Raw genomic sequence first — 23,909 nt, forward strand, 5'->3', positions numbered from 1 at the left:
GGTTGCCAATCTGAAAAGATTCAAGAAAAAGCTGGAGAGAGACACAGCTATAGGGAGAGCCTGCCCCTTAGAATGATATTTTGACTCTAGGGATGTTAATAGTTTATCGTTAACCGATTAATCGCCGTTAAGAAATTAGTCGGTTAAAGTTAACAGTTAATTACTAATCGTAATTAATCGAAGATTATGCGTTCTATCATTGGGTGGTTTTCTTTTAATGTAATGCTGTCTCCATATGCAAAGATGCCATTGCCTGGCCCTGTATCATCAATGGTCAAATATCTTTTTGATCAAGGAATATAATATGCCTTTTGTATAATTTCTGTATATCAGCAAAATGTAGATTTGTATGTTAGACATTGAGGGAAATTAAGATTCTCCGATCTTTTACAAAAACGCAGCTTATCAACTAATCAGGATCGATAAGCTTAAATCTTTAGCAATTAACAATTAATGCATTCATCGATAATTCACATCCCTGTGCAGTATTGTTCATGTGCCTATACGCAAATTGTGCAAAAATAATTGCAGGATGAGTCATGTTGACTGAATATTATAAATTAATCTGCAAGCTAAATTACTTCCTCAGCGTCAATAAACACAGATGGACTATTCATTCTATATTATGCTATGCTTGGTGTCCTAATTCTGGCAAATGGTGCTCGTGTTTGCACAACTGTTTCTTGGATGTGAAGTGTTCTGAAATGACATAACCCACCATCTGGCAGAGATTGCTTTCCGTCTTAAAATAACTGCTATGGCAAAAATTACATAAAACATAAAAAGGTTGAGAAGCTTTGAGAAGCAGTTGTTAGTTATTTTGTATTAACATACCCTGTCATTACAGATTGTTTAAAATAATGTTTTATTCACAAACAAAATCCACGGGTTCGTGTACCGCAAAGCGCAAATCCACGGGTTTGTGTACTTTTTATTTGCATTGTAATCCCCATAGGGGGATTTTAGATCGCCTTATATAGTAAGGCGTGTTTGAAAAATAAACATGTCATCCCGGCCGTTTCACTCATATGGAGAGAAAACGCTATTGTTACTGCTACTGAATTAGTTACATTTTCGCTAGAGACAGACTGTATCATATGAGTGACTGACTGTCGCAAACGATACAGAGACACCTCCCTGACAATAACGCTGAGACAGCTTGTTTATTTTTGGACCACAATGCTTATATGAAACGATTTTAACATGACCTCATGTTATTCTCCATAGATAAATTACTTCTGTGAACCAGGCAGAACCAGGGGATGAGTGAGTGACGTCAGGACTTCGGCACTCTATGGTGTGTAGATTCTACTGTGGCTTCAATGGGGGGCCACACGCCACAGTGTACGGAGGAGGTATAGAATCCATACTATGTATGAGCCTTATGCCTTGCTGCTCATTCAGGTGTATTCACTCTCCCTGCTTAACCTTCCTGTGATGAACAGACTTGTATCTCCAGAAAAATAAATGTCAGGATATGAGAATCTAATATAAGCTTATACTATACAGGTATATAGTGGCACAAGCCGCTCCTATGCAGCTCCTAGGCATAGCTTTTTGTGTATGTGTGTCTGTCCGTATAGCACGAAATGTTCTCAGCTGATTGGCTGAGCACGGAATGTGATGTATGTATGATGATAAGAGCGACACTCACTTAGTTCACACGAGTGTGATATTATATTTTTTACAGACTGACCCTGTAACTCTCAGTGTACAGTGGAAGGAGGTAGGGGGAAAAACACGAATTTTCAGTTGAAATGAGCTATATGCCTAGGCCCTAGCTCATTTCAATTGAAAATGAGTTTTTTCATTCCCCCCCCCCTGACGCACCCCCCCAAATGGAAATATAAATTGCATAAGCTATATAGAGACATATATTTCCAATTCATCCACATATATGCACATATCTGGCATATATATGCAGCATAGGCCATAGTCTGTATATACTTGCCATATATTGGTATAATATGTTAATATATTTAAAATAAAACCATGTCGCGCACACCCCCTAGAAGGCACTCACGCACCACAAGGGGTGCACGCACCACAGTTTGGGAACCACTGAGCTAGGACAAGGAGAACAAGACAGGGTCAGTCTATGGCATCACCGTCAACTATGACGTATGACTGTATAGGCCAAGGTTTTGGCCTAAATCTGATCTGACACCTGTTCACTTCCATTATCAACCTATCTAGACATTCACAGAATCTCTGTCAGACAGGCCAGATCTTCCGGACAGCTCACCTCTAGAGCCACGTTGTAAAAAAGGGAAGAAGAAAACTTAAATCTTGCAGGTTTTCACACTATATAGCTTCTTAAGTTCTCCCTCTTTTCATGACAAGATCATCACAGTCCCTGTCTGCCTGGGAGAGTGTATATGGGGTGATGCAGCATCAACTAGCGGAGCTCTGAATCAGATGTGGCATATAACCTTCGTCTTCCACCTGATGACGAGAATCTTCAGAGGAAAATGTGGCAGGTAGATGGAAGCTTTTTTTTATTTTATTTCATTACCGCTCGTATTCATGTATACATCTGTCAAACCAAATCTTAGGATGTGCTCACTCTACCATAGCCCGCCATATGAATTATAAACCAGTGCATACGTGCATGCATACGTGACGTCTCTTACAATTGAAATCACCCAAGCAAAGAAATAAAGCCTGGGTTCATACGTGATGTTTTCACCAGAAGTTGCTGATCTGCAAGCTCACAATGTATCACAGCTCGACGCATTGTGAGCTTGTAGATGGGCTATTTTCAGTGCGCAACACACCGCTCAACCAAGTATAAATCAGTCACGAGGCTTTGGAAATGTGGCCACTGTAGCCTAAGCTATTAAACAGATATTTGATACAGATTTTACTTATTGATGTTCAATAGGCTATGTATGGCGCATGCATGAGTTTTTGTGTCACTGTGCATTTTTAACCAGGTCTTGTCATGAAGTACAAGAGCTTTAAGCTAACCTGATGATGCATAAGTTATCATTTACATATAATATTGAATATTCTTAGATCTCTTATGAATCCGTTCCACGTGGGAATTTCCACCACAGGTCCCTGGTGACTGTTGTTATGTAAAACACTGCCGACCACAAGCAAGGAAATGCATGAACATTCAACCCACACACACACACACACACACACACACACACACACACACACACACACACACACACACACACAATATATTACATGGGCTTTAAAAGCTTGCATCCATAATAATGCCTACAGTACCACTGGGTAATGCACACATACAGCTATTCAATCATGTGCAAGATGTGTTTGTGATAGTTAGTTTAGATAGTTATCGAACAGATTAACTGAAGACATATTGCTTTTAATCATCATCATACATATACGTCCTCCGCACAGTGTGTGAGTATTCTTGTGCAGTAATACAATGATCACTACAATGTCAAGGTACTTTTACCTTATACTGGAGTGTTTCCATTTCCTGATATTTTATAATTCTACTCTACTACACCACAGAGACTAACTAGAACTGCACTCTGTCGAGTTGCACACTAGTACGCCATAAATGGCCAACTAGTGCGCAAGCAGAGCGCGCAAGTACTTTCGACCGCTGTAAACTGTTAAATCTCAGTATATCTATGAAGGAACGTTTGAAATGTATAATCATTAGGTGTAACTATTTGCTACCTACCTACTTTATGCATATAAACACCTAGTATTATTAAGTATGGTTCAAGTTTATATCTACAGTATATAAGAAATACAGTTTTATCGATGTAGATATATTCTGGATCCCTTTTTAGTTTTTTAAAGAAAAATAAATCATTGATATGTGATGAAAAAAGGTATATAAACTGAATTAAAATATGTTATACAGTATAATTATTCTGTAAACGGTGGAATCTCAATATCTCTGTGAAGGAACGTTTGAAATGTCTAATTATTAGGTGTAACTATTTGCTACCTATCTACTTTATGCATGTAAACACCTAGTATTATTAAGTATGGTTCAAGTTTCTATCTATATAAGAAATACAGTTTTATCGACGTAGATATATTCTAGATCCCTTTTTAGTTTTTCAAAGAAAAATAAATCATTGATATGTGATGAAAAAAATGTATATAAACTGAATTAAAATATATTATACAGTATAATTATTGTATTACTTATTGTAAATTGTCAATTGTTTTAAATGTATTTAATCTTGGACTATAGTGATATTAATACTAAATCATGATCAGAGTAATATGTGTCTCTAACTTCAATTTCTGTAATAATACTTTCACATTTGTTAAAATATACATACATCTAAAATACTTCCGTAATCTGTAGTTGGATTTGTATTTAATTGTTTAAAGCCTAATCTTGACATGTAGGTCTTTATACTTCTATCTTTCTCAGTATTATGGTCTTCATTGAAATCTCCTATTATCATAATTGCAGAAGTCGGAGATGATAGATACTTTACCATGTTTTCGAGAAATGTGTTTAATTTCGAAAGGTCTGTTTCAGGTGATCTGTACATAAGATCTTTATCTTTTACATGTATACATACGTGTTCTACTTTTTCTAATATCCTGATTTCATTTTGAATAATTTCAATGGAAATATCTTCTTTTATAGCAAACATAACTCCCCCACCTATATCTTTTTCTCTGTCATTCCTGATTGTATTGTAATTCGTGTTCATTGTTTTTAATTTAAAAGTAATGTTATTATTTTTCTTTAAGTGTGTTTCAGTAAAAGCTATTGGATCCAACATTTCGAGTTGGGAATCTGAGTTTATATCTTCTAGATGTGTTAGATAACCTCTGACGTTCAATAATCAAATTTTTAATGAATGTTTTAATGGTAATTGAGTTATCTTCCGTATATTTGGATTTTCAAGAGGTGATTGTCGTAATCGTATCATTTCTCTCTCTACATTCGTTTGCTGGGACCAGATTACACAAATGACCATATTTCTTATGTCATCATTGAGAGCTAGTCATACATATACACACCACATACTCTGGTCCCAGCAGATCAGGCACAATTTGCTATTTTATTTTTTACTGATTATGTATATAGTATACGTATGACTAGCTCTCAATGATGACGTAAGAAATATGGTCATTTGTGTAATCTGGTCCCAGCAAAACAGGCACAGATTTGATGTTTTTTTGCATACACATCAAATGGCGGGTTGGCTGTCACGGTGAAAGAGACTGGGCGAAATTATTACTTCGCGCTCTGCTTGCGGCAAGTAACTAGAAATTCACTCTGAGGTGCCAACTTGCGCCTTGCACACAAGTAGCACAAGCAGAGCGCACAAGTACTGCTACTAACTAATGTCTATTACAACTGCTGTTCTAAATCCTTTAGGACTAAGGTACGTTTCAAGGTCCTTAAACCAACCTTGAAAGTTACGTCACCATCAACAGCCAATAAGGGACCACCATTCTTACCCTGACATACTGTACATAGATAAATACCCATAGCCTATCACCAAACATACCTTAGTTAGTACGTCATCACCATCAACAGCCAATTAGGGACCACTGAGGACAGGCCTACATACGCAGCCGACCACAGTACTTGTAATAATGTACGTTTTACTCCACTATAATTATTTGACACAAATTGACAGCTTCAGTTTAAAAAAAAAGTTCATAACCTACTGTACGTATAGCCTACACAATAAGTATTTTTACAATACGTCCAAAAACTGATTACTACCACCATCGCTTGTTGTACATTACTAAACAGAGATTTTAAGATTTTAAGCCGATTTTAAAAAAATCCACACATCCACCCATGGAAGACTGTTAGTTACATCACATGGTAATGTAATTCTAGCAAAATTACAAAAATAGACAACTTCTTGTACCTATGAAACATTCAGTGGAGCTTTTCAAGCTCTGCTGCACCCACTAAAGTGTGGAGATTCAAACAAACTTCTCTGTGGCTCACAGACTGCCAAAGTTATGCCTGAAATAACCCAGAACCACAGGGAATCAATGTAAGGGTCAATTTGGGGCGGCAGTGGGTCATGGGGTAGAGTGGCCGGTAGAGCGGCCGGAAGGGAATCGCAAGGTTCCCATTTTTATCCCGGGCTCCCCCAGAGTTGGTGTCGAAGTGTCGTTGAGCGAGACACTGAACCCCTAATTGCTCCCGATGTGTAGCCTTGCATGGTTTCCTCCATCATCGGACCATCGGTGTATGAATGTGCGTGTGAATGGGTGAATGTGCACTCTGTCAAATTGCCTTTGAGTAAGATGCTAAACAGCCTGCCCTGTCACTCACTGAATGTTATTCAAAGCTCATAGTTGTTGGTGCCCCCAATCTTTCTGTGCGTGTGTACAAGAGAGGCAGAGGTTAATGAATCTGACCTTCTGTGCCCGGCAGTGTTTACATTGTGGCTGAGCTCCCGTGTCTGGTCCATATAGCGTTATTTAGGAGTTCTCCTTAATGCTACGTACTGTATGTACCAGAGCTACGGCCTGGAGGCAGTCCACTTCTTTTCTTTTTTGTTGTTATCCCACGATTTTGTAACCAATCAATCATCTAATGTGATCCTGGGCTCTACACACCCTCCACCAACCTAGTCCCCATATATGGGGGACAAGGGGAGAGCAACGGACTTGAACTCATGCTTCCTTCATGCCTGTTATTCCAACCAGTTCCTTTCCCCTCCATCAGGCGCCCCGGCTGGCCAGGGGGAGGCAGTTTAGTGACCAGGCAGTCCACTTCTACACACGCACTCACTCACTCACTACTGGGGGAGGGTCAGCTGCAAAACAGGATGCCCTTGAGAACAGGACACCCCACCCAATGTCTGAGTAAACAATACTTACTGTCAGAGGGCATGGGGGACAGAGGTGGTCAGGGAACAGGGGACAGCAGACAGGGCAGAGGGCGGAGCAAGACTGTAGTGGGAGGAATTTATAGAATGCCTAATGTGCCTATATCATTTGTACAAAATAGTAGAGCATTAGGAATGTCCTGCTGTCACCTGGTCATAAACCCTTAACAGCTGATTTACAAGGATTACTCTACACCACACTTTTTTGACTACTTTCAAAATGACCAGCTCAACATGATCTACCCACCAAAAACATAATATCCTTGCTGAAAATGGCTTTCTACCTGCACAGCCATTGTGATCTACTGGTAGATCGCGATCTACCTTTTGGGCACCCCTGCTCTACACTGCTATTTCCAACTTAACCTATCAGCGTTCTATTAAAGTGTAGCAGGCCATGGGGGCACGGTGGCACAGTTAGTAGTGCTGTCGCCTCACAGCTAGAAGGTTCTGGGTTTGATTCCCGCTCGGGACGCTGTGGGTGCTGGTGGCGTGTTTCCTCCTCTGCATCATCAGTGCCCATACCCGAAGGCGGGGTTGGCGAAAGGGCCTTTCTGTGTGGAGTTTGCATGTTCTCCCCGTGTCCCCTAGGGTAGGTACTCTCACAAAAAACATGCAGTAATCCTGGTCACTAAAACTGCCTCCCCCTAGCCAGCCGGGGTGCCTGATGGAGGGGAAAGGAACTGGTTGGAATAACGTGTTCCTTCCACGCGCTACGTCCAACCAGGGAAACTCCCCCCTGTCAGGTGTAAAGGAGCAACTTGGACACTCAGGCATGAAGGAAGCATGAGTTCTTGTCCCCCATATATGGGGACTATAGGTTGGTGGAGGGTGTGTAGAGCCCAGGATCACATTAGATGATTGACACAGGGGTGAAAAATGGGTTACAAAATCGTGGGATAAAAAAAAGGGAAAAAAAAGAAAAGTGTAGCAGGCCTGTGTAGAAGAAGTTATACAATAGTTTTGCCCTCTTGGGGAATTGGGCTGTTTGGTCAAGTACTCAGAGCCTTCATCAGAGCAATCTTGATCTATTCCTTCTCCCCGAGAGGAAATATGTTTGTCCATAACAGACCTACAGTATAGGCTACATAATTGTCTTTGTCTATTGTCTATTCTACTCTCTCTTTCTGATTATCTTTTCACTTTCTTGTCTTGTCCTTGATGGAAGATATGAACAGACAATAAATACAGTACGAAGTGGCCGCACCGCACAGACACGAAAGTCGAAAATGAGCAACATGCCCTCACTATCCAGACAGCACAGTGTACTCTAATGGCATTATACTGCATAGACTGGACAGAGAGGAATACGTATGTGTCTTTGCCAAGATGAGCACAAAGCCAGCTTGCATTCATGTATCTTGGATGTACCCTATAGTACTGTTTCCCAAACAGTGGGTCAGGAACCATTTGTGGGTCACGGCAAGCACTGTGTACTTGTAGATCTGCTATTTTCACTAGTTTGGGTCCAAGTCTAATATCTCTTTGGGGTCTTGACCTGAAGCGTTTGGGAAATGGGAACCACTGCCCTATGGCTCCATTTACGTCTGATCTTTCTAAATACACTGTTTTGGGATTTAGCAGTGGGGAAGGGGTGTTCCCCCACTAAAGTTGGTATTTTGGTTACCTGTCTAAATCCCTAAAACACCTACCCGTTATATTATGCATAGGTGTGGTTTGGGCAATAATTAAACCAATCACCAGTCCACGTGCCATTGACTTTTTCTCCACCCCACACAGAGCCTTTTCATTCAGTCTTTTCATTGAGTCACAACTCGCTCAAATCTTGCTCATTTTTAAAAACTACTACTACTATGTAAACTACGAAATCCGGGCTTTCATTTGGTATATAGATCGTGCGTGTAGGCCGTCTCTACAAAACGGTATCAAGCGAAAAGGAAAGGTCGGTCAATTGGGATTGGCACAATGCCTGGCACAAGCCAAATAACGTCTTTGACTATATAATTATATATTATAACACAATGGACACAAGGAAGTGGCGGGCACTCACTTCTGCTGATTATAGGAAAATGACAAAGAGATGCGTATAGGAGAATAAGGAGAGATGACGCAGCCTTACTCCAGTCCAAGGACATCTCCATGCATGCAGGCGTGCAGCGCGTGCCGCTCTACCAAAGTAATTTGGCACGGCTTACGGGTATAAGTTACGGGTGGTTTTAAACTCCACTATCGTCTTCCCAAATGTGTGACCAAAATAGCAATTTAGGGGAAAGCGTGCCAACATGCCCATGACCACACCTCTAGGCGCAAATACCAGTGTCGGCAAAAAAGATAACGGGTGACCAAAATACCATTAAGCAAGTTCCTATATTCATAATTTTCGGGCAGCGGCTGAATTGCGGGCCGCGTCTCGGGTAATGGCGGCGACAAAATTGGAGCCCATAGTGTTTTCACTGCTGTGCAAGAGTAAAAAAATACAGTGCAGTATGTATTTACGAGTCAACAGCCCACAACATTTTACGTGACATCGCCTCAGGCACGCTCCTGGAAGAATGACAATCGAAGAGACATGTCATGGCTGCTCGTGCAGCACTATATCCTCCAATGAAGTGAAGTAATAGAAGCTCAACAGATGAAGGTGTTGGCGTAGGCCTACAGTAGCAGGGTGGGGTGGGGGACTGCCATTAGTGTGGCAGCAATGGCAACGACAGACAGCCAGGCAGAATAAAAGCTTCTTCTTTCTTCAAATACATTCGGGGAAATTAAAGACATAAATTGTCTTAAATTGACCGTACACCTGCTGTTGGTAATACATTTTCTGATGACGTGTTTAAGGCTAATGGGAAAATTCAGTTGTCATGAGGGGTGGCCTATTCTGCGCCGACCGCAGGCACGTAGTGTGGATAAAAAATGTGACTGGGCTAATTAGAATCTCGCGCAGGGGGGGCAACACCAGCGGATGGGTGGAGGCCATTTGAAAACAAAGGTGGCCGCCAGGCCAGGTAGATTATTGTGGCCCAGCAGCAATGTTTGGAATTCAGTCATGAGTGTAATCTGAAAATGTTAAGGGATGTTATGAGCAGTTGCAAAAGTTGTGTTTAGTAGAAAATGGTATGACGTAATGATGGGCCTGGGGTCCAAGTCTGCCAAGTCTTTGTGTCCTTTTTTTATTATATATTTTTTATTAACCTCTTGAACCCTAGTATTACTCGGGGAACCATTTCCCGAAAATAGCAGATCTACAAGCTCACATCGCATCGCGCTCAACAGCAAAGCTCTTTACCAAAAATAGCTGATCTAGCTCACAACGCAGATTATTTATGCCATGAAATACAAGTTCAGTGATAAATATTTGGAGGAAAGAAATGGAGGGATGGCAAGGCAAAGAGCAATTTATGCCAAAAGACGTTCATGTCGCAATCCATTAAAAACCAAAGTGAAACTAAATGGGGGTTATATCCTATAATACAAAGCTGCCTTTCCCCTAGCTCTGGTCCATAGCCTTCTACTGCTTTGATTCTGCCCTGCAGTAAGGCTGTGTGACTATCAGTATTAAATCTCAAATCGAAATCAGACCAGCCTCTCCTCTTTTGTGGAAATCTCACAAACGTTTGACCTACTCACCAATAAAAAGACGGGTTGTGTCAATAGAAAGCCTACTTTCCTTAGTGGACGCACTCTGAGCCCCCCACCACACGTATAAACGGTACTTTTTGGCCAGAAAGGGATTTCTTTTCACCGGAGGAAAAATATTCTCTATGAGACAGTTCTCTGGGCAATATCGGTAGAGGGCGCAGCAGAGTAACAAAAAGTATTTTTTTTCTGGTGGAAACTAAATCCCTTTTTGGCCAAAAAGTACCGTTTATACGTGTGGTGGGGGGCTCAGAGTGCGTCCACTAAGGAACGTAGGCTTTCTATTGACACAACCTGTCTTTTTATTGGTGAGTAGGTCAAACGTTCGTGAGATTTCCACAAAAGAGGAGAGGCTGGTCTGATTTCGATTTGAGATTTAATACTGATAGTCGCATAGCCTTAATGCAGGGCAGAATCGAAGCAGTAGAAGGCTACGGACCAGAGCTATATATCTTTCCCCCTTAGTTAATAGGCTATTTATAGATTTAGTGGCCGTCAGCAACATACAGGAATCCAACCAGATAAAGTTAATGTTAATCACCCTGTGGGTCGTGACTCGTGACTGAGCACTACTGGTTCAACCATCACTAGTAGGCTACGTGACACGCATGCCATATTAGAACCAAACACTTCTGGAATTAATTAATGTGCTAGAATCCAATCTGAGAACTCTGAAGCTGAACAAGCACGTATGCGCTGCGCTGTTATAGCGGCACGGTAGGGAAAATATATAGAATATTTATATTTTAAATGATTTAACTTTAAATGTTCTGTCATAACTGGATAGTGCACATTTTTGTGTACAACTCATAACATAACTTCTATGTACTGGTACTTCCACTCTAAAGTAAAAAAAAAGCCTGATTTATATTTCATATTTTGACACTATAAATAGCCAATCTACCAGTAAGAAGCCTGAGGGCGAGAAGCGTTGCGTGCACACATCCGCCTCGTTGACGGAAGACTGCTGGGCGAGCGCTGGCACTTTGGCGTCCGGGATCAGATCGACATGGAATGCATTCTGTACTGGCCATATAAGGAGTGTCCAGGGTTTGATGAGGTCAGATCAACATATGGAATGTCAGAACTGGTCAGCTCCATACAGCATATGGAGATCTAAAGGCTGTAGCGGGGACATTCTCTTGAGTGTACAGGGTTTGATGAGGGCCCAGGTAGGGCCGGGCCTTACTTTTGGAGCCTGTTGAGAACTCTAGTTTTCGCCAGCTGCCGGGAGCAGCTGCACTAATGACTTTGGGGCAGGTCCGTCTAGAGTTTGAAATTTGAATGGACCGGTGTCATTCAGACAAAAGGTAGACATCAAAGGATGGGTAAGGCTCAACATATGGAATGTCAGAACAGGTTTGTATATGGAGATCTAAGGGTTTGAGGTCAGATGTAGAGTTGCTGGCCAATATTGATGACATCAGGGATCTCCATATATGGGCTTCATCCCTGATGATGTCACATGATATCACGAGACCGCACCATATATGGGGGCTTGCCTGGGGTGACCAACCAACCAACACACTGACGGGAAATGCACGATTCCATAGTAAATGCGACCACCACCCCACACACATTTCTGTGTTGTCACTCCTGTTGTATCCTACTGATTCGCCTGCCAGTGACGATCCCCCATCGGGATGACATTGGACCTTCGTCCTACTCCTCCCTCCTGCCCAACACTGTCTGCTGACAGAAAGGTAGGAGTATGGGGCACGGTGGCACAGTTGGTAGTGCTGTCGCCTCACAGCTAGAAGGTCCTGGGTTCGATTCCCGCTCGGGGCGCTGTGGGTGCTGGCGGCGTGTTTCCTCCTCCGCGTCATCAGTGCCCATACCTGAAGGCGGGGTTGGCGAAAGGGCCTTTCTGTGTGGAGTTTGCATGTTCTCCCCGTGTCCCCTAGGGTAGGTACCCTCACAAAAACATGCAGTAATCCTGGTCTCTAAACCGCCTCCCCCTGGCCAGATGGAGGGGAAAGGAACTGGTTGGAATAACGTGTTCCTTCCACACGCTACGTCCAACCAGGGAAACTCCCCCCTGTCAGGTGTAAAGGAGCAACTTGGACACTCAAGCATGAAGGAAGCATGAGTTAAGTCTGTTGCTCTCCCCAGGTTGGTGGAGGGTGTGTAGAGCCCAGGATCACATTAGATGATTGACACAGGGGTGAAAAATGGGTTACAAAATCGTGAGATAAAAAATATATTTAAAAAAAAGAAAGGTAGGAGTACGTGCAATAACCAATATCACTCTCCCCTCCCAGCTTCCAACCCCCGAACACGGGCCAATTGCGTTTCGCATAGACGCCCGACACAGCCGAGTGCGCCACAATGGATTCAAACCCACAACCTCTGTGGTGGTTGTAGTCATCGGACTGGAACCCCTGACAGGAACATCCATATTACCCAAACTTCCCCGTGATCAGTGGCGTGCACAGATAGACACTAGGTGGTGCTAGAGCACCTGCCCTTTGCCCTCTGGACAGCAATGTGCCATTTTGATTTTATTTTTGTTTTGTTTTTTTGTACAGTGTACACTGTACAGTATGTGGACCATGGTGACATTGATCAATTCTTGATAAAAAGCTTCTAATATATTATTTATGCCCCAAAATCTATACATTTTACACTATTAAGGAAACCAACCATATCCATCTTTTATTGCAACTCGTAGCGACTGGCGGGACAGGGGGACCAAAATAAAGTGATGCCGGAACCAACAACCAGGCTTTCCTCCGAAGTGTGTTTGTTCTACATAATTTGAGCCAGAATCGCTTTTTTTCCTCTCTTGTACCACCTTTTACCCCAATGCCCTACACACATTTGGAAAGCCTGGTGAGGCGAGGTTATATATTCAACTTTTGTATACTTAAATCTTTCATGAGTGTAGCACCTATTTTAGGCACTAGGCCTAGTGCCATTTTGTGGGGTTTAAATTATAATTGCTGAGGTCTTCAAAAGGCCTGAAAAAGCACTCAATTTTACTTTTAAAATTTGTGCAAGAACCCAGGAGATGGTCATGCGGCTAAATGAGGCTTAAGGAAGGAGGGAGGCTGGAGAGAGCACAGGAGCAAGGGAGGTAGAGAGAAAGACAGTGGAGAGCGTGGGCTGCTAGCCCTTGGGAAGCAGGCTGAGTGGATGTAGGATGACAGCACAAGCCCAATTAGCGTTAGATGCCGAGGCTGGTACAGGGAGGTCGGAGGGAATGATCAAGCCATTCATGCATTCAGCGCTCGCCCCAGAGGCACTGCTGACAACAGCCTGGGTAGCAGTTACTGCGATGTACAAAAGATACTGCTGGACTCCTGTGGCCTCCTTCTCCTGGCTCTGCCTTCTCCCCTTCTCTACCTTCCTGCATCACTAGATCACTACAGGATAATTTGTATATCCCCGCCAGGAGGCCTAAAGGTGAGAGATTATGTTATCGCTCCTGTGAGTCTGTCTGTCTGTCTGTCTGACTGTCTGTCTCTGTGAACAGCTAATCTCAGGCACTGTTGGACCATCACACTCCCAGTAGACCAAAGAGGAACCAATTTCAAATTGGCCTCATGTTGGTGCTATAACATCATGTTTTGACCTATATGGCTATGCCAAACACACTTGTTGCCTGGCTACTATCCTACCGATTCTGTCCAAAACTCACGCATACAGTATCTGTCAGCTATTCCCTTCCCTTCCTAAGCTATGATTGGCTTTAAAAATGTGCGGCAGGGGCCTGCTTTGCACAAAATGCTACAAATTGTGAACGATTTCAATGAATGATACTGATTGTCATGAAACTTTGCACACACACTGCCAGTAGACCTAGGAAGACCCTCCACCCCAAATATTTAAAATCTGTCTCATGGTGGCACTATAACAGCCCGGTTCACATTTTGGCCGATATCTCTTGAACCTTTTTTCCCTGGATTCCTTGGATCATGACGCAACTCCACATAGGCCGTAGGTCCCGGCCATTTGTGCCAGACTAGATTTTCGCGTTTTCTTCAAAACACACTTTTTGCTACTACACCTACTACTACCTACTACACCTACACACGCCTCTTCTTTTTCTCTGGGGTCTTGCCAAGGTGTATCAGTTAGATTTAGCTGATTCCAGGAATCTGTGTTCCAATGACTGCACTTTTCTATTGTTTTCTCACCACACTAGTTCTCAAACTAGTTTTTAATCAGTCTGTCTGTCTCTGTCTCTTATGAATCCTTATCTTGCTTTTGCAGTAATACTGTATAATCTCTACTATTTCTCTCTTGCCTCCCTCTTTACTTCCTCTCTTCTCAATCCTAACCTAATGTGTATACATTTTGTCACACTAGCTCTCAGTCAACCTGTCTGAACATACATTCCTTTATCTCTGCTCCTCCGAAAGCCTACAACTACTGCTTTCTCTCTCTCTCTCTCTCTCTCTCTCTCTCTCTCTCTCTCTCTCTCTCTCTGACTCTCTCTCTCACACACACACACACACACACACACACACACACACACACACACACACAGAGAGAGAGAGAGAAACACTAAACACGTTTGAAACGCTGTAACCCCTACAAGGTCACTGCTGTCCATCCACTGTTCTTTCACTCTTACCTCATCCCACTCGGAGGCGAAGGAGTGCTCCATGGACGGCCTGCTTTCCACCGAGGTCCTGCAGTCGACCCCAGCTCTGTCCTCCCCTCTTTCCACCGAGGTCCTGCAGTCGACCCCAGCTCTGTCCTCCCCTCTTTCCACCGAGGTCCTGCAGTCGACCCCAGCTCTGTCCTCCCCTCTTTCCACCGAGGTCCTGCAGTCGACCCCAGCTCTGTCCTCCCCTCCAGCCGGGGAGGCCAGCAAGTCAGAGTCCGACTTGGACAATGCCCGACCCCGTGTCAACTTCAGCTCCGATGGTCTGATTCTGGGAGCTAACGGAACAGCCTCAGATGAAACCCTGTCCCCTGGACTGTGCACCACCACGTGGGGTGGGTCGGTGGGATTCAGTGCTGGGCACTCTGCCATGTTTCCAGAGGGGACCCCCACAGTCCTCTGACACCCCCTCACCCCCCACGTTTCAGTATAGCTCCGGTTACTGGTCTCAGAGAGCGACCCGTCCAGCTGCCTTGTGCGCAAATTTTCCCGGTCAATTCTGTGGAAAACCAGTTAAAACGGAAGGAAAGGGTTGAATGTTAGACACGCACGAGAGGGATCTCCTGCGTGCGTGCGTGCGTGCGAGCGTGCGTGCGTGCGTGGCTGTGTGCATGTCATCTGGGTCCACCCACTAAGTTGTATCCTGTGGCCCTCCCCTTGGTGACTGAGTTAAATGAACTGACTGTGTGACTGACTGCCTTGGAGATTCCTCCCTCCCTCGCCCTTTTCCTGCTCATGGTTTCCTTTCCTGTTCCATTTTACTCATACTTACTTTCTGCATATCCCTTTCATAGTAGTGTGCTTTTGTTATCCGTATTGAGTGTCAGTGTGATCATGTTCCCCATGGAGAGGTTTATATGAAAGAGGATAGTATATGATGAGACAAACAAAGGCACGGGCAAACTAAATGCACTCGTGGACACATACACACACACACAAATGTACTGTGTTACACGCACGGACGGGCGCACACATATGCTCAGATGCCATACATTTCAAAGGGATTTAAAGGTCACATGCCTGTGCCTAATCATAATAACACACGCACGCACGCTCACACACACACACACACACACACACACACACACACACACACACACACACACACACACACACACACACACACCACCAATTACAGCTAACCTCAACTTCATAACAACTTTAGCACTGCAGCAGCATAACAGCACACCCTTCATACATTAGCCGCCGTCTTACCTGCTGACTTAGATATACAGTAGTCCTCTGTGTTGTAGCTTTCTCTACCCTGTGCACTGTTGCGACCATCTTATTCCGAGTCCGTCTCCAGACTGGCGGAGCAGGACCGTCCCATACTGAGGATGGGAAGTGATGGAGAGCTCCCTGGCCTGGCCTTATCCAGCCTGACAGCTATGGGTAATCAGGTTACTGATGCTGTGTGTGTGTGTGTGTGTGTGTGTGTGTGTGTGTGTGTGTGTGTGTGTGTGTGTGTGTGTGTGTGTGTGTGTGTGTGTGTGTGTGTGTGTGTGTGTGTGTGTGTGTGTGTGTGTGTGTGTGTGTGTGTGTGTGTGTGTGTGTGTGTGTGTGTGTGTGTGTGTGCGTGCGCGTGCGTGCGTGTGTGTTCCATTCCCAGGGAGGCTTCACTGCCTATTTGTTGGCTGTAGGCCTACCAGCAGGCCACTAAAATGCCGAAAAATATGATCTATATGTCTTTTCGATTGCAAATCCATAAATTGTTGTATACACTGCTGTATACCATTCTGCTCTAAGATGGCGGCCATTGGTGGGTGACAGTTGGTACCCACCATTGTGTGGAAATCGAATGCAGGCTTATCTTCTCTGTCAGAGAGGCGTGATATCTGTTCATTTCATTTGCCATTGCAGGAATGCTTATATTTGTTCTATGTTGATTCAGAACCCTAGTCCCTATACCAGACCCGCTCGGGTAACTTCCTGATGCTCAGGGCTCCTCATGCTCAGTATTCAGAGCAGAACAAAAAGACAGACCTCTAGAGTGGGATTCGCGGGCTGCCCGAGATGAGAGATCACAGGTGGAAGGAGAAATGCAGACAGCAAAAACTACAACATCACCTGGAAAGGAGATGCGGTGGTCGTGTTGCTGCGGTCAGAATCACTGCGGACAGATTCAGAATGACTAGTGATTCTGTCTGACTTAAAACAGTTGATAGAGCAAATATGGGCCTATGTATCTGCACTGGACTCCCATCAAAAGTAATAGAGGCCTTTAGTTTGGACAAAGCAAGTATACACGTCAAATGTTTGTTTGTTGCTGTAAATGTCAAAAAGAATAGAGCCATACATTGTGTGATAGACTATTTAAGATATTAGTCCTGGGTGTTGCCTCTGATTGTAGCACCCAGCCAAGACCTGGCCCACCCACAACAGCCCTGCCAATCGGGCTCAGCCCTACTGGCATGAGAGGTTATGTGTCGGTCTAGCGAGTGAGAGATTGGGGTTCATTAGGGCAGCGGTGGCCGAACGGTTTGTGGAGCGGTCTTGATACCGGAAGGTCGCCAGTTCGCATCCCCGGACCGGCACGTTAAAATGACCACCGCTGAAGTGCCCTTGAGCAAGACATTGAACCCCTACCATGAAATATTCTATGAGCAGGGTGTGGCTGTAAACAAGTCCTTGGCTTAGTCCACTTCCCTGGGTAAACAAAGAACTTTGCTTTGCTTTGCTTTGCTTCAATGGCCTATAGGTTAAAATGGAGATTGTGTCCAGACAGCATAAGCTTCAGCACTGTTTAGACAGGCAGCAGTGATCATGGGCATTGCTATGATGATCATCTCTGGTGGGAGGGGGTACTACTATGTATTGGAAAAGTCAATTGAGTAAAGTAGGCCTAGAGGAGTGGTGAGCCAGGACTATATGGAAAAGTGCTATTGTTTAGTCTGAACAGCGGCCTTGGTGCAATGTTCAATTCCAAATTGTCATTTAAAAACACTGAATGGTATTTTCCAAAAACATGCTTTGACATAAACCATAAAACCAATGAATGGAATATCATCCAAAGTGTGAATGTCTTTCTTGAACGATAAAACCATGGTGGAATCAAGATTCCACCAAATTGATATAGTAAATCAATCAAATTTATTTTAATCAATAAAAATGTTTTATAATTATCCTATAAATGCACAGATTATCTGTCGGTCTATCTGTGCATGTGTGCGTGCGTCTATTAGTTCATGTACCGTTCCAAGTCCTCCCGCTCTAGTTTTTATATACAGGGCCTGATATGATGGAACATGCTGTACAGTACATACAGATTATCAGATATACTTGGATGCTATAGAGGTTAAACAACAGAAGGAGAGAGAGAGAGAGACTGACTGTCCTATTCATTATTCTAGTCGCAGGGAGCTGATGCTGAATAAAGTCTCTCTTATGACGCAATGCTCAGCATGTGCATCCATGTACTCTGCATTACATCCCTGCTCTGCTCTCTGTGTGCCCTCAATCAGCCCAGTCCCTAGCATGTTCACCTCTCCCCTACGGGAACCCATGCATGTGCATGACACAAGAGATCAAATCACAGAGCCCCTTCATTTCAGACTCTCTTCCACACAGACACACACACGCACGCTCGTGCACACAGACACACACACAGACGGCCACGCACACACGTGCACACACATGCACGCACACACACACACACACACACACACACACACACACACACACACACACACACACACACACACACACACACACACACACACACACAGCACTGTTTAGCCGGCATTGATGATGGCACAATAATGAGACACCTGAGGCACCTGAGATTCTAGGCTGATAAATTTGATAAGTGGATAGACAATTATTTGCTTCCTCCAGTCTCCAGACCTTGCCTTCTATCAGCCTTTCTTTCATAAAGCTAGAGTGGATTTTAATAAATAAATAAAAAGTGGTAGTCTACGTTATCATTGTCATAATTTTAATGACATCTTCTACTCTGCAGGCTAACGAGAGTCATATCATCCACGTCCACCGAATGCCATTTCCATCAATAACAGTAAACAACACACCCATGTTTTTGTGTGTGTGTGTGTGTGTGTGTGTGTGTGTGTGTGTGTGTGTGTGTGTGTGTGTGTGTGTGTGTGTGTGTGTGTGTGTGTGTGTGTGTGTGTGTGTGTGTGTGTGATTGGTGTGTAAAGGGCCCCAAACCTGGGGGGTGATTAGTGTCATAACAATGCCTCGAAATGGAGTCCTCAATCGCGTCCTTGCATGTTAACATAGGTCATTTTGTGTGTATATTGTGGCAAACCAGGGGAAACAGCCAGGCCTATTCCCCACAGAAGGAGGCTGGGGGAGGTGATAGAGGGAGTATATCACCCTGTACAGGTATTGCAGCCAATGGGAGCCTGGACATGGACACACCTGCAGCCAGTAAGGCAATCAACAGAAGCTTTTAAATAGCCGACGCCCAAGCTGCCTGGCAAGTCAGTTTGGACTAATGGAGGAGTGAGGAAGCAGGAATCACTCTGTTCATGAGGAGGCTGGTATGAGGGATATCTCACAAGTGAGTACAAGATTTAACTCAAACCTTTGGACCCACTTGGATGTGCTGTGCGTGTATTGTGGCTCACCTGGTCTCGTTCTCTCTCCCTCCCTCCTAGGCCGACTGAACTCCACAAGGGAGAGCATACAGCACTCTCCCCCACCTGAATGCATTAGTCACTAGCTCTCTCTCTGCTCTGCCCACAGGACTGTGCATAGAAGCCCAAGCCCCTGACAGGAGGAACCCTAAGTTGACGTTTTGCCCCGTTTTCCCCTTTCCCTATCAAGTTAATAAAAGACAATTTAAGTTACAATTGTTTAATCTGACTCTGAGCCTCTTATTTTATTGTGAATCTTGCCTATTCTCCCATCGGTTGCCACAATATATAATGGGTGTGGTGATGAGGCGTTGGATGTTACGTGACAATGTAATCAGGCATGTGGCCAGCTGGTGGACATAACTAAGTACATTTACTTGAGTAATTATAATTATAATAATAATCTTTTTGCGTCACTTCTTGCCGTGTTGACAGCTCAATAACCCCAATAACGTTGGGGTTTCGTGATGAGATGTATTGTCACAGCTTGCACCATGTGTATTTTTAGAGAGCTCCACAACAAATCTCAGAGGGTTAAGAAAATGTAAGGGTCCGCCGATGGCCTAGTCACTAGGCCCTAGTGACTAAGCCATCGGCGGACCCTTACATTTTCTTAGCATAACTGACTAGGCCCCAGCCAGTTAAGGCGCATACCACGTAGGTTCTACTACAGCCTGGCAGCAAACAACCTTTGATGCGTGTCTGTCACGTGTCAAAAAATAAAGAAACTAAGTGTAAGGTTGAAACTATAAGTGCTTGGTGCATGTCACAAAGGGAAATGTACAATGTTCTGTATATGTTATGGACATATACTGTAGGGGTGTAGGCCTATAGACGAGGGAACTGGACAGTTGCAGGATCCATTCCCTGGAATCCCTTTTAATGCCATATATTTTAGTTTCAGCTCAATTTAGCTCCTGGGAGATTTAGAGAGGACTTTGACCCCAGACATGAATGCTCTGTACTCTACGTCTCTCACGCTAACCTCTGGGATCATCTGTTCCTCAACATTCATCTAACCATCCTCGCTATGGCTTCTCCAGCCCCAAGAATGTGGAAACAACATCACCATTTACAGAGAGGCTGATCAAACCTCGGAAGTCTAATGCTTGATTTGCACTTGGTTGGGTGTAGCGTTTAATTGCGCAAAGGAAATAGCAGATCTCACTATGTGTTGCATCATGACGTATGTGCTGTGATTGGCTTGTTGCTTAGCACATATTTTCTTAGAAAATGCCTATCAATTGTGATGAAAGGGTTGCTCATTTTTCAAGAGCTCTCTAAGCCACGGTATTAAATCTGTAGAAGTGTTGGCATTTTGTCAACCAAGGACTTGCATTTGCGTTTGGAGGCAGAAAAAGCAGAAAAAGCCAAAACAGACCTTTCGTTTGCACTTTTGGTCTGTCTCCATGCAATTAAATATTTGAAGTTGTTCCATCCTTTAGTGTGAGAGAGCCCTTAATATTTTAGTTGGTTTGCCTTGGGCCTTGAGGCCGGCCTTTTGGCTGTGTGCCAGAATTTTATTCTGATCATTTTCTAACAGCACTGCAGGTACCGCTTTTCTTCTTATAGTCAATATCTAACTTTGGAACAAAAACTGATGTTTTCTATAATGTTACCCCATTTAATTCCAAAAACCCAATTTAAAGTCAGGGAATGGAAAGCAGTTCAAACTGCTCTATAGACCAGAGGCAGAAGTATACCTATAGCCCTACAGCACTGCTCCCGGCTCAGAAGGCCTGGAAGTGGAGATTGAGGCAGCTCCTTGTGAACGCCTGCCAGAGTGAGTGGCCAGTGGGGAAAGGTGAGCAGTGGCATGGTTCACTGAAGACAAACCTCTCTACCGTGGAACAGCATGAGAGAAAAGAGAAAGGAAATATGGCAAGAAGGACAGAGACATGGGGAAATGCAGAGACACTAATGCTTAATTTATACCCCACCGAAGCGACCTTGTCGTATAGTGAGGTCAAGTGAGGAAGTGTTTCATCATGATTTGTGTGACTGTGTACAACACAGTTAATCTGGCACAGTACTGTGGCGATCAGAATCATATTTCTTGTGTACGCTGTCAGTAGGCGAAGGACCTCAATGTTGACATTTCTGTGAATAAATCATCACAGAGCAGTCATTCCTCCAGTGGGATATGTGTCGGCCTGGAACACATGGCAGCACTTGCAAACTTCTGCAGTAGCCTACTTTTACAAATGTAATGCAATGTTTCAGTCATGTATGCCTGATGAAGGTCTATGACTGAAACATTGCATAAACTAGAAAAGGACACAGGTCTCCACCAGGATATGATCGTTTGTGACGTAACAGTGTATTCATAATGCTTAGTAATGTTATAAAGATTAATGCATGCTGTGTTTAAAAACAATGGCTGGCATACATTACATGACAGATCCGGTGTGATTACATGACTATAAAGATTTTGATCAAATCTGAAGCACTAATAATAATAATAATAAAAAATAAAATAATAAAATGCACCACCTTCCTAATTGTAATAAATAGATCTATTTATAGCAGCACTGTTTGCTTACGTGTGTGTGTGTGTGTCTTGACTGTATTACTTTGTATAGGAGAGACGGATTTTAATTGCCAGTCAAAGCAAAGACTGGAGGATGGCACGTCCTTGCCAGACATGCTTGCAGAAACTCTTGGGTACTGAAGTTAGCTGACATGTCATTTGTGGCCACTGACACCCCAAACTACATACAGTAGTGTTGCTTTAATGCCACAGGGAAAGCTCAGTTTTTCAGCCTCATTTTACTTCAAACAGGATGTCACTCTTTAAAACATGTGTTTAATTTGGGTCATAACTCAAGTGCACACTTAAACTGTGTGTTGATTTGTTTACTGTTTTACTGTTGAGTTAGAGACCCACCGTTTGGGAAACACTGCATTAGATCAAAGTGTCTAAATAGAAGGGAGGGAAACAGATTGTATTAAATGCTGGCTATTCCAATAAAGTAGAAAACAGGATGTTATAATTAACTATTTTTTGTGCGTGTAAAGGGTGTAATTACAGAGCTGTCTGGGTGCTATAAATATTGATATGACAAATAAAATTGTATTGCTATATCACACAAATGACGTATTACTGTTGTATGGTAGACAATATATTAAAAGTGGGTTTCAGGTGTGGTGAACATCACTGTACCTCACATTTATATCAAATCCAGTTTTGTGTCGCACTCCAAGTGAATGTACGTTACTTCAACATCCAGCATCCAGGTAAAAGGCAGTTAGTATAATATCACATCAGGTCTGTTGTAAATCCCTTATTGTTAACTATGAAACCATGCGTTCTTGTCACATGTCATGTCACACTCACTTTTGTCACTCAATTGGCTACGTCACGTCATTATTGTGCCCAGGTCTTGTGAAATCACTGACATCAGGGATGATAGTAAATCAGGGATCATATCATAGTAAATGCGACCTGCTGTCGCAATTAAACCCATATATGGAGATCCCTGATGTCATCAATAGTAGTATATGGATATATGTCAGAACCTGTTCTGACATTCCATATGTTGATCCTTCCCCATCCATCCTTCCTCTTCGATGTCTCCCTTTTGACTGATACCTGTCCATTTAAACTCTAGACGGGCCTGCCCTAAATGTTATTTCGGCAGCCGGCGAAAACTAGAGTTCTCAACAGGCCCTAAAATTAAGGCCTGGCCTACCTGTGCCCTCATCAAACCCTGTACACTCAAGACACTGCCCCCACTGCCACCCTTAAATCTCCATACTGTATATGGAGCTGACCTGTTCTGATACACCATATGTTGATCTGACCTCAGCAAACCCTGTACACTCAAGACACGCTCTATATATGGCCAGTGCTTGATTCTCGCCCCCAGGCGTCTTACTGGTTAGTGTTTACTTTAAATCAGGGGTATTCAACTGGCGGACCGCGGTCCGCGACCGGACCGCGGACCACCTCTTTGCGGACCACCCAAAAAAAAAAAAAAAAAAAAGTTCTTTTTTCTTTTCTTTTTTTTAAGTTAATAATATAAATAACATCAGATGGTACATTTCTCATGTGAAATTGCTGCAAAGGCCCCCAAAATGTCCCCCAAGGGCCCCCAAAATTCTGGCGCGCGCTATGCGCGCGCGCAGTGTGATTTGGATTTGGAGTTCCACTCCGGGCCTGCACTCTGCACCCCATTATTGGTTGGTTGGAAGGGGATCTGATTTGTATAAGCTTGGCTTGACCATACTAAACGGGCATAGAGCCCCGCTCTCCGATGGACGCCGCGCATGGGACCGGACCTC

General features: G+C 43.6%; 1 protein-coding gene across 1 annotated transcript in view; it reads right to left on the bottom strand.

Moving 5' to 3' along the window:
• Positions 1–15,460, bottom strand: part of LOC310863255 (ankyrin repeat and SAM domain-containing protein 1A-like) — a 68,072-nt gene extending 52,612 nt beyond the window's left edge. The window contains exon 1 of the mRNA XM_083771462.1: positions 14,998–15,460. Coding sequence (XP_083627588.1) covers positions 14,998–15,402 — 405 coding nt within the window. The 5' untranslated portion in view covers positions 15,403–15,460. The remainder of the gene's footprint in view (positions 1–14,997) is intronic.
• Positions 15,461–23,909: the final 8,449 nt, after the last annotated feature.

Source organism: Protomyctophum parallelum, assembly GCF_964188405.1.
Source record: "Protomyctophum parallelum genome assembly, chromosome: 8".
Classification (NCBI taxonomy): domain Eukaryota; kingdom Metazoa; phylum Chordata; class Actinopteri; order Myctophiformes; family Myctophidae; genus Protomyctophum; species Protomyctophum parallelum.